Source organism: Empidonax traillii, unplaced genomic scaffold, assembly GCF_003031625.1.
Source record: "Empidonax traillii isolate 1590-97213 ecotype Southwest subspecies unplaced genomic scaffold, ASM303162v1 scaffold781:size518241, whole genome shotgun sequence".
Taxonomy (NCBI): domain Eukaryota; kingdom Metazoa; phylum Chordata; class Aves; order Passeriformes; family Tyrannidae; genus Empidonax; species Empidonax traillii.
The window spans coordinates 111,171-123,481 of NW_020955974.1; the positions used below are offsets into that span (position 1 = coordinate 111,171).

Consider the following 12,311-nt stretch of genomic DNA (forward strand, 5'->3'; position numbering starts at 1 on the left):
TCAGCAGATATGTTTGTGTGCACTCATGTAGGTAAGGGTATATAAACGCCCAAAGCATGTGCTGAGTCTTTGGGCACATGAAGAGTGGGAGTGGTGATGTGTGTGTATATAATATTACCTTGAGGAATCATAACAAGTAAGGTGTTATTGCAGTAAGATGTCCTGTTTTCTACCTGCAGCCCTTGAACAGCTTGTGCTTCTTCCAACTACTGCTCACCCCACCTTCCATCCCCATTACTTGGGGTTGTGGAAAATAGGAAGGTTTGGATACATTTGCTTCACTTCTACCTTTTGCATTACAACACCTGGTGTTAAACTGATCATTAAACTATCTTATTACACTCTTATTGGTCAGCCTTTCTCTCCCAGACATATTGTACCAGATATTCCCTATTGATGAGCCCTGCAGGTTATCTTCCAAAGTGGTCTCTTGCCTCTTCCAGCAGTAGAAACTCTACCCAAAGAAATCTCACAGATCCAAAATCAGAAATTATATTATTGGCTCTTAATCCAGGAAATATATAAAAACTTTTATTAGATGTCATTGCAACTTAGTGGTGCCAGAAGGAGCTTTATGCTATTATAAGCAAAGGCCCCCATAAACTAGAATAAAATGAGATTGTTTTTTTGGCCAGGATAGTTCTTGTGTGTCAGATCTGGTTTATTTACTGTCATCACTGTTGTTCAACACTCCATAAAACAACAATTTTAGTGAATTCTAAGTGATTCTGGACTCATAGATGGTAAATGTGGTATCCTTCAGGGGATTTGAAGGCAGAGATACGAGCTGTTTTGGAAAATTTAAAGAAAATTATCAAGATAGAGAATGGTCTGTTGGTTGTGTGGGTTCTTTCCTTTTTTCCATTACATTACTGTGTCTGTTCCCTGCTCCTTCTTTTTTATCAGTGACCAATTTATCACATGTCCCATCATAAACATGGCCAGTTACTGGGCTGCTGCCTCGCGAGGAAACGTCTTCATGTACCACGTACCTGAGAGCTCCTCACAGAGCAGGTAAGGAGCTGTATTTTATTATGTTTCTTGGATGTAGAATTTGTAAAACCAGCGCTGACTGCTTGGGCATGCCGTGGAGTAAAGGAATAGATGTAGGTACCTCAAAAAAACAGTTCAGATGAGCAAAGGAAGGGTTGGTCTCTAATAGTTTATTTCTCCGACTATGGAGGAATTCTTTTTCTGAACTGAGGCACTTACCATTAGATATCTAGGTTAAGTTTCCCCTTTCCAACTTACCTACCCTTGCCAGTTCCAGACAGTCTTTCAGATTCCTACTATACATCTGATAAATCTCCCACAAAGAGTCAGAATGTGGTCTAAGTGATCAGGACTCCACAGCTCTCGAGATAAATGGGGTAATGTTTTCTAAGGACTCAAAATTACTTTAACACTGCCCCCTTTAGAGGTCAGTGCAGTTGTACCCCAATTACACTGACTGGCTTTCAGTGTGGATGGGTTCTGGGATTTATTCCTTCCTGCTCCAGCACTATGACTGGTGATTTGCCAGCAGACTGTCTCATGGGAGGAAAAATATATTTTTGCACACAAGCATTTGCAGACTCAGGCTCTGTGTCATCCTTCATGTTGGAAGCTTACCTGAAAAATGCTCAGCAGGGCAAGCTATATTGTATTTTAGACAGAAAGGCCTATATACCAGTGGGAGATGCAAATGCCTTGTTCCCTTGGGTGCAGAACAAGCTGGAAGGCAGCAGCTTTAAGGTGACCTTCCCTGGTTTTATTTTATACCCAGCCCCAGACAGGAGGAGACAAGGATGTTTGCAGGCAGTGGTCAGCACTCTGGGCTGCCATGCGACACACCACAGTGGCTCCTTCTCTCTTGCTCTCAAAGGCAGAGTGACCAGAAACTGCAGTGAGTGTTGTACCTCCTGTCCCCTGGATCCACACACCAGAGCATCAAAGCACACAGGGGTGCTTATCCTCATACTGTTTCCTGATGAGGAAGCTGTGCTTGTTCCCTGCTTCCTGTACTGCCCCATACCTCTCTCTGAAAGATATTTGAGACCCTTTCATTTTTCTCAGGCTTTCTCCAAGAGGGCTCAGGGGAGGGACAGGAGGTTCCCAATGGCACCATTTGATCCTGTGAAGTTCCCTGCAAACTGCGCAGCTTTCCTGATAGCACAGTGAAAAGGCATTTGAAAGAAACCAGCCCAGATCTAGGTTACAGATGAAGGCCATTATGCTGTGGTAACACAGGCTCACTTTCTTTCTATCTGAGAAGAAGTTAATCCTCGGGGAGCCGTTATTTCACTGGCATGTTTGGCAGTGGGAATGTTTGCAGTGTTCCTTTTGGCTACCGATAGGCTTGGAGAAGTGACTTTTACAAGGCTCCAAGCAGGGCTCAGCTGTGGTATGCCAAAAATCCGGCCACTCAGAAGGAAAAGATACGTTCTCAAATGAGCTAGCAGTTTTTCTCTTGCTCTGGAGAATGACAGTGACCCAGTCATCTACTATTCGGTCTTATTTGAAAATAGATGAAATAGTACTTATACAACTTAGACTCTGAGGCAGTGATTTTGAATGGATGAGAATTTTCTATCTACACCTATTTAAGATTTCTCTTGTGCTCATGTTATTTAGATCTCCTCACACTCTCCAGTGCAGCTGTAGTTTACGTGGCTATACATTTTAATATCATTTATGTTGACACTGGTCTTCTAAGCTACTTACTTTTAAACTTTGGTGCGACTTATTAGTTTGCATTTTCATAACCCTCTTTAAAAGAACAAAGCCAGAATGCTTTCTGAAACTTGTGGGAACATGAGGCAGAGGCTCAAGTGCCTTAAGTTAAGCCACTTGGAAGGAGAAATGGCTGTGGGACACTGTTGCTCCTTTAGTCTTTATTTATTCTTAAGTACCATTAAAATAAAAGCTGTTTGGGTTGCAAAGCAAGCACTTAAGTAGAAGTTGCAGAGTTCAGCTTGTCTGTGTACGGAATGATCTCATTTGACACTACATTGTGGCTATTTACGAAGTGATACCCCTGTTTTCCCAAGGGACCCCACACTAGGTCCTCTGCTGAATACATGACAAGTATTTTGTATAAATATTGTTGTCATTCATTCCTAACTGGATCTTTCTTTATTCTTCATCCCAGTTTTGCCATGTCGCCTCTCTTCCTCACTCTCCTTATAGAATTCCCCCCTCCACAAAGTATAGGTGCATTACAGGCTGTCCAGCAGCCTCACTGCATGACCATGGTGTGATGCTGTCAAGGGAAAAAGCTTCATATGTGAGGGTGACTTTAACTCCTAAAAACTGAGAAACCATCAGTAATCTTAAACCAACAAAACACAGTCTTTGGGAATATTATTGGTGATTTGTCCTACCAGATTAAAACCAGTGATGATTAAACATGAAACAGCCTTCAAGTAGCATATATGCACTAAACTTGGGGAAAGATCTGGCCACCACGTCACCACATTTCAGAGCACTTCCCTAACCACTGGAATAATGAGTCCTGACAGTCCTCAAGTTCTTTGAAAATTGTGACTCTTAGTAGGAGGACAAGAGGCAGATACTCTACCAAGTAAGCTACAGCTTAGGCTGGAATGTGTGGCAGGATGTGTGGGTTTGAACTTGCTCAGCAGAAGTGAGAATTGAGTCTGAGACCCTGCAAACACTCTTAAATTCCTAACTAGAATCATAGAATCATGAATCATAGAATCAACTGGGTTGGAAAAGACCTCTGAGATCATCAAGTCCAACCCTTGATCCAACCCTGCCATGGTTACCAGACCATGGCACTGAGTGCCACATCCAGTCTCATCTTAAAAACCTCCAGGGACGGTGAATCCACCCCCTCTCTGGGCAGGGCATTGCACTGTCTGATTACTCTCTCTGTAAAAACTTTCTTCCTAATATCCAACCTAAACCTCCCCTGGCAGAGCTTAAGACTGTGCCCTCTTGTCCTGCTGCTGATTGCCTGGGAGAAAAGACCAACCCCCATCTGGCTACAACCTCCTCTCAGGTAGCTGTAGAGAGTGATGAGGTCACCCCTGAGCCTCCTCTTCTCCAGGCTAAACAACCCCAGCTCCCTCAGCCTCTCCTCATAGGACTTGTGCTCAAGTCCCTTCACCAGCCTGGTTGCTCTTCTCTGGACCCGCTCCAGCACCTCAATGTCCTTCATGAACTGAGGGGCCCAGAGCTGAACACAATACTCAAGGTGTGGCCTCACCAACGCAGAGTACAGGGGAAGGATCACTTCCCTGCTCCTGCTGGCCACACTGTTCTTGATGCAGGCCAGGATGCCATTGGCCTTCTTGGCCACCTGGGCACTCTGCTGGCTCATGTTCAGCCTCCTGTTGATCAGCACCCCCAGGTCCCTTTCTGCCTGGCTGCTCTCCAGCCACTCTGTGCCCAGCCTGTAGCGCTGCAGGGGGTTGTTGTGGCCAAAGTGCAGGACCCGGCACCTGGCCTTGTTGAACTTCATCCCATTGGAGTCAGCCCATCTCTCCAGTCTATCCAGATCCCTCTGCAGAGCCCTCCTGCCTTCCGGCAGGTCGACACTCCCTCCCAACTTGGTGTCATCTGCAAATTTGCTGATGATGGACTCAATCCCCTCATCTAAATCATCGATAAAGATGTTAAACAGGACTGGGCCCAGCACTGATCCCTGGGGAACACCACTGGTGACCGGCCGCCAGCTGGATGCAGCCCCGTTCACCAGCACTCTCTGGGCCCGGCCCTCCAGCCACTTCCTGACCCAGCACAGAGTGCCCCTGTCCAAGCCATGGGCTGCCAGCTTTTCCAGGAGAATGCTTTGGGAGATGGTGTCAAAGGCTTTGCTGAAGTCCAGGTAGACACATCCACAGCCTTCCCCTCATCCACCAGGTGGGTCACCTGATCATAAAAGGAGATCAGGTTGGTCAAACAGGATCTGCCCTTCCTAAACCCATCCTGGCTGGGTCCGATCCTTTGTTCATCCTGTAGGTGTTGTGTGATTGCACTCAGGATGATCTGCTCCATAACCTTGCCTAGAAGAGCTCTGTTATAGCCATTTCCTTGTGTTAATGAATGCAATAACCGAAGTATGATTTGCACACAGTAATCATGGGCAGGATATTCTTTGAGCACACATACTGGATCAGATACCTTCAGTGCATTGTACCTGAAGGAACACGTCATTAGATATTCCTGATCACTCAGGCTTTTGAGAGAAAAATAATTTCTCAGCCATTTTGATATTGGACTGCATCAGGGTTTGCTGAGATACAGACCTCCACTTGTGAAAATGGGAATTTTTACAGTATTATGTCCACAGGGTAACATAAAAGATAAAATAATGAGGCTTTTTGTCATTTGGTGACTAAATTGTTCCTAAGAATCCAGTTTACGCAGGATATGGACCTTTCCCTCTTTGTGTTTCCCTCTTTGTGTTTTCTATCCTTATCATAAAAGAAGATGATATAATTAAATGTTCTCCATCATAACTTCTAATAGCTACCTCATAGGGGTATTGGAAAGAGTACATCAAAATAATATTCAGATAACTGCAACATTGGAAAACTATTTACTCATAGGTAAAATATTCCGGCTGGGGAAATAGCCATTCACTAATTAAGGTAAGGCACCATATAGCAACACATTCTTCCATTTCTACTTTGTCACCTCTCTCCTGCTTTATGTGTGTCTCCCAAAATGTATAACAGAACAGGGAGTTAAAATGCAGGGATGAAAAAGTGCTGGTATTTCCTTTTGTTTCACAAGGAACAGTCCCTTAATGACTCACAGCAAGATAAACAAGAGGGAGGGAGAAGTCAGCCAGTAAAGACAGACCCAACTGAAATGATGCAAAGTAGACAAAAAGTTATTAAACAGGGAGGATTTTTTCCCAGTAAAAGTCAATAAGCCAGTTTGTCTCACAACTGGATGTTTCTAAAATGTATACATAAACCCACATTCAAGCATGCAGAGATACAGGGGTAGGGTTAAAGACCCTGCTCTAAACTGATGTCTATGACATATGTGGAAAATCACATAAAACCATGAACTGACAGTTTTTGTATAGATGAATGGATCTTGCAGAGAGCAGAATAATATCTCCTTCCACGTGGTAGCATTCTCCCAAGCTTGGCATGACACCATGTCTGCTTTAGTCTTCAGTTCCCATTTGAATAAGGAGCCAACTCCCACATTAATAATCTGTGGTAAAAATATATACATAACCCAGCTGCCATTTTCTCACTCTCTTTCTGAGAACACTTAGGCCTTGGAGTAAACATTTATTCTAAACAATGCGGGAGGAATGTGGCTGCTCAGCAGTGCCTGGGATTAGTGGGGAGGGCTGGGGTATAGCTTTAGTTACAGTGAAGAAATGTGTGATAGGAGAAGTATGTTTTGACAAGGATAATATTATTAACTGTACAACGATTTGTCTCGTTAACCCTTCAAGATGTTTCTGGGTGATTTTTAAATATTATGTGAAGGAGCACTGCTTGCTATGCCAGCACAGTTTCCAATTCACACTGTGGTGCCAAATGTTCTGTCTTAAAAGACAGTGCATAAAAATCAGTGCCCTGCCAACTGAGAGGGGCAGATCGTCAGCTGCAGCAGGGTGGCAAAGCGTCATTATTGTCATTGTAACAGTCTAAACTGAGAATTAATGAGGCTATAGCTTACAGTCATTAACATGACCATAAATAATTGTCACAACAGCTTTTCTTAATTGTTGAGTATGGGGCAGATTCATCCAAGATTAATGATCTGCTGTCTCTTTTGAGTCATTTTAGTTGGGCCTGTCTTTACCTCCTGTCTGTGCACTCTTGTGTATGTTGATGTGAGCTGTTGAAAGGCTGCTCCATGCCAATGCTCACATAGTTGGCTGGTGACACTTCTTATGATTCCTTTAACTGAAGGAGAAAACTCCTGACTGATAAAAAACCAAACCAAAACAAAAATGTTTGTGTATAAACCCACTCAACTGTGGGAAGTATTTTAGGTTTCTATTTATTCTGTATGCTGTGGTAGTTCTGGCTATTAATATCCCTTTCATTAAAGGAGATTTTTCTACTCTTTTGATTTCATGACACTTATATCCCTGCCCTTTAATCCATCCACCACCTGCCCACTTTGTGTTCTCCTCCTGACTGTAGCTGTTAGGCCATGGGTACCAACACCCCATAGCCTGGGGTCCACAGTGTGAACTGGGTGCTGTGTAGGCAGACAGAAATTTATGTCTTTATGTCTCTGGGCTTCAAAGGAACTCATCTAAAAACAGAGGGCAAATAAATTAGCAGTGAGGTGATGACAAGCACATTGCCTCCACAGCTGGGCAAGCACTTCAATTGCCTTAGGCAGCTCCATCCACTTGCTGCAACAGCAGCTTGTTGTGCTCTGTAGAGCTCTACTCCCCATCATCTCCTAAAAGCTGTTGCTTTGCTCTTCTTATTGAAAGTGCCCCTCATTCCTTTGGCCTTATCCATTGCATTATGCCCAGCTACAGCTATATGAAAACTGTCCCACTGATACAACCACATCACACTGTTCTCAAGTCTTGAGACAGTTTCTTTGTTTCTAAAGGATTGAGATCAGAACAATTTGGCTTTTCTTTCCCATTAAGTGGTTTAGAGGCCTTTAGCATTCAGATCTTGGAAATTAGTCATAAATATGCAAAGGCAAATTACCAAGCCCAGAAAAGGCAGAAATCAGCTTTAAATGAAACAAAAATTCAGCTAAAATATTCAGAAAAGTACAAAACAACTTTTGAAACTGCATGTGCTGCACTGGGACAGGCTGTTCCCATAAGATGTAATCTAGAAAATAAGCACAAAGTCCATATTTGTAGAGCACCATGTAGTCTTTGGGACTCTGGGGTCTTCCAATGGACACATCACCTTTTTTAGGAAATTCATCCATTCACTCAGCTCAGGAATAGCCATAATGAACAAATGCATAAATTTCTGTCTCCCAAAAGTGCACTCAAGTGTCAACATACTTATTTCTAGATTTTAAATACAATAATTCCCTGACAGAATTGTGTAATTTGTGATTTCTAGGAGTTCTGACAAGTTGATAAAAATGCTTTCTTTCTGCCTTAAAATCTCCGATTTTTTTTTTTTTTCAATTAATGTGAGCTTTCAGGTTCTTGAATTTACTATCTGCTACTTCAGTTTTATTTTCTTCAATTGGCAGGGCTATAATGCAAAGTGGAACATTGTGTGTTTTGGGAGTAATTCAAGTGGAAAAGACACAGCAAACTCCAGGATACTATTGCAAGTCACATGTATCTATAGGGCTCTTTTGGTACAAATGTGGATAAACTTGGCAATTAAATCCTTTTAGGAGTTAAGTTTTTCCATACGTCCTGATTTTCCTGAAAAGAAGAAAGAAAAGAATGTTCATCTGTTTTTCACATCCTTTACCCCATTTGTTTGGCAGGAGTTTGTAATGAGAGGAGACACAGTGAGCCAAATGCATCTCTAGAACTGCAGAGGTCACACCAGGCCTTACGTTGGCCCATTAAATTTCTATAAATATCCAGCTATCCTTTGATTATTTTTTTCTCCCTGCAGTCAGATACCATTTCCTTTTATAAGATATGTGGCTATATGTAATTTTTTTAAATTATTTTTGCTTAGCAGCAAAATGAACACTTCATTTCAGCCAAAGTGCAGTGTTGGTAAGCTGCCCCTCTGCCATGACATGGATGAAATGGTGCCTGTCCACAGCTTGGGATACTAGATCTGCAAACATACTCTGAAAATCTGCTGGTATTAATATGAAGATAATGCAGATGGGCGCAAAAAGCACATTAAATGTTTCCAATAATTCTTGCAAAAAAATAATTTAAAATCCATTTATGAAAAATAAACACAGATTGGGGCCACAAGAGCATGAAGGCAGTGGAACATTATATATAAATGATATCCTCTTCTCCAGGGACAAGGTTTTTATGAAATCCTATTTCAGCTCAAATCAGCAGGAGATTTATCACCGACTCTATGAGTCTGGGTTTCACCTCTGCTGTTCAACTCCATCAGCATGTAAATAACCTCTTCTCACCAAAGCCAAGTGACAGCGGAGAGGTCTTTTTTTGGCTTTTCTGATGATAGGTCTGCTCTCACTAATGGGGCCTTGATTGCAATACTAGGAACTCAAAGCCGAGGTCCCATCTCTAACACTAAATCTTTCACAGAACTGTTAGAATGAGCAATTATTCTCATAGAGGTTTACATTAAAGGTTAAATGGTTTTCTTACCTCACCAGTCTGCCCCAGATTGCCAATATCTACTCGGTTCAGTGACTTACTTGAGTTTGAGTACAATATTTCTTCTCAATTTCTCAGATGATCACTGGTAACTCTGGCTGAACTTTAGCTTGTTATGTTTGTCTTGTTATTTTAAAATTTAAATGACTGAATAGCAGTGGGAAGTTTGGTGTTTTTGTATCGTATAGGATATCATTTGAATTTTGAGATAATTTACGTTGGCTTCTACATGTGTGTGGAGTTTTAAAAAAAAAACAAAAACTACATTAAGGCAACTAAGAATAGAAGCTATGACTCAAAAGGCTTTGGGATTAGTTGAAATTAGTTGAAAAGGAGATTAAGGACTATTTTTAACTGAAAGGAAAAAAAAAGAGAAATATTAGGCCAGAGTCAGTCATTAATCATCAAAATGAGCTTCCAGTATGAACTAATTAGCCAGACTTAGAGCAAGGACAAAGTTCAAAATGAGATATATGTCCTAATTTACCACAGAACACACTATGAGGTCCCTGCAGCCCCCGTTCCAAATTGTGTGTTCAGTCCTAACACAGAATAGCATGGTGGTCTGCCAGATCATGTTCTTCTGTTCTGACTGCCATGACTATGGATAGCCAGGAATGGCAATTCCATCTGGCAAACAAAATTTTTGAGCAGTTCTGAGTTGAGGGGCTTGGTTGGGGCTTTTTTTTTGGGGGGGTGGTTTCGTTGTTGTTGCTTTGTTTTGTTTTCTTTTTTGTTTGTTTGTTTTTGGTTTTGTTTTTGTGTGTTTTTTATTTTTTTGTGTGTGGTTTTTTTTTGTTTGTTTTGTTTTTGGTTTTGGTTTTGGTTTCTCTTCCAAAAGCCTATATTTAAGATGCTAACTTCAGCTGTTGGATGAAAGGGTTTACATCTATGTTGTCTTTGATTTGGAACAAGAATTTAAACCAAGTCAGCCATTAACTGGGTATTTTTGTTCTAAATTCTGATTTACTCATCTTTTACTCTTCCCCATTGAAGCTGTCCTTTGTATGTGAAAGTAGCCACAGTTCTTCAAAGAGAGCAGTGGAGTATCTGAATGGCTAAGTAATTCCCTTCTGTCTTTCTTACTTGGAAACATTTATGTGGAAACTCCATCTCAGGTTCAAGGAAAAATTTCTCAGAACCTATACCTTTCCAGTTGAAGGGCTTGGCACTGGATAATGAAAATTTCCAGCAAATGATGTTTCAGGGTCTGCTGAATGTTCATAATTGTTGGTTATGAATGTCACCAAGTTTCAGATTTTGCCACCTAGTTTTCTGTAAACTGGATAACTGAACTCCAGTAGCACCTCCTTCTGAGGGGAACTGAAAATTCCCCACAGGGAGCTCATTTTAGTGTGAACAGAGTGGTAAGATCTGGCTCCTAGTAACAGTCATGTGTAATCAATAAATCCAAGATTTCATCCTTACACATAATTGCATTAGCTGCTGTTAGTAAAATAAAAGATCTGTTCTTTGAAAAGGGACTTCTGTAGAGGAAGTTAGTTGCTATTAGTTTGGCTCCCTTCAAAATTCTTTAAAAAAACTCTTTGCCCTTATCTCTTGCTGTCCTCCCTTATATCAAACTGTGCTCTGAAGTGCATTGGTTGTGGGGCCTTTGTTTCCCCCATTTAGAATTTCTGCTGTTGAGCACCTGTATAATACCTGAGTAGTAAATGTTTACTTGTCACTCCTCTCCTTCTCTCACTCCACTTTTCTTCCAGTCAAAACAGTGTTTCTACCTGGTGCTACCTTGAGTATGCTCAGAGCTTCTACAAGACTCCAAAGTCCTTGTTTGGATATTTCTGGCTATTTTGCACTCCCCTCTGGTCCCTTCCAACCCATTCTATCATTCTTTGATTCTGTGATTCAATGATCAGAGTTTGAGGGAGGAGACATAAATATTCCCCTGATATTTCCCATCTAGCTATATCGGTATGTTTCCCAGTTGTCTTTCCTGCTGTTCTGTGCATTTATTTATGTGCCTCTTTCCCCTCTTAACCTTAGGGATTTTTTCCCATCCTCATGTTTTCTTTCTCATCAACCAGAAATATTGAAAGCAGCCCATGAAATTATAGCGTTTTGTACCACTTTGTGTCTCTATATCAAACCCAATAGAGTCGTACAAATAATTTCAAACCTAAAAAGTTAAGTATTTAAGAGACTGCTAAGGTCACAGCCCAGACTGAAATTCGGCAGTTTTCACCTCTAGAAATGTGAGGACTGAGAACACAGTCTCGTTTGGGGAAAAACCTCAGTCCCAGCTCACTTGTTTTAGCTTCACAGCTAAGTTCATCTCTGCTATGCCTTCCCAAAATGGATACACTCATCTCTTCATTGCACCTCAACTAATTTCATGTCCTGTAATCTAATCAAAAGTGACTCTTGATTGAAAAGAAAATTGCTCCTTTAAGTATATCGTACCTTTGCTGGAATACTGACACTAGAAATTGCTGTTGTATAGTGGGCCAAGCAAATTATTTTTTAGGCAAAATTATTAAACTATGATCTTGCTTAATCCTTCTATAAACATTTGGGGAAGAAAAATATGCTTTAATCTCGTTTCAGCTCTACATTTTTTTGGTGAATAATCTGTGAATAATTCACTTTCCAGATGCAAAGTATTACTGAGGTATTATGATAAGACTAAGGAAAACACAACTAAAGATGTATTTCATTTAGAGGGCTGTGTGTTTGTTTTTCAAAATAGAGGTTTTGGTGCCACCACTCATAAAATGTAAAAGAGTCATCTTGCTTTCATCCCACCTGTCCATAATGGTTTGAACTATACTCCTTGTTCTTTTGGAGGCAGTATCAGGGTCATGTCAATGCTGCTGCATTTCATGCCCAAAGATAAAATAGTTTCAGTTGTGACACCTTTTGACAGCAGCCACTGCAGCCAATGCAGATCAAATCTTGCTGAGTGGATCTGGGATTTGTTTGTTCTTGCCTCACAGACATCTGCTCTTTCTCCCAGGTCCCCTGATGCTGTCTGCCTTCATGCAGCGCTAAACCAAGTCAATAAGACCTTTGTCTAAATGTGAGATATGCAAAACTCAATAGGACCAGAACA

General features: G+C 41.3%; 1 protein-coding gene across 1 annotated transcript in view; it reads left to right on the forward strand.

Moving 5' to 3' along the window:
* LOC114066587 (thyroglobulin-like) overlaps nt 1-12,311 on the forward strand; it is a gene marked incomplete at its 5' end in the record, with an annotated part of 129,421 nt that overhangs the window by 110,498 nt on the left and 6,612 nt on the right. Inside the window, one exon of the mRNA XM_027901380.1 lies at nt 907-1,014. Within this exon, the coding sequence (XP_027757181.1) occupies nt 907-1,014 (108 nt within the window). The remainder of the gene's footprint in view (nt 1-906; nt 1,015-12,311) is intronic.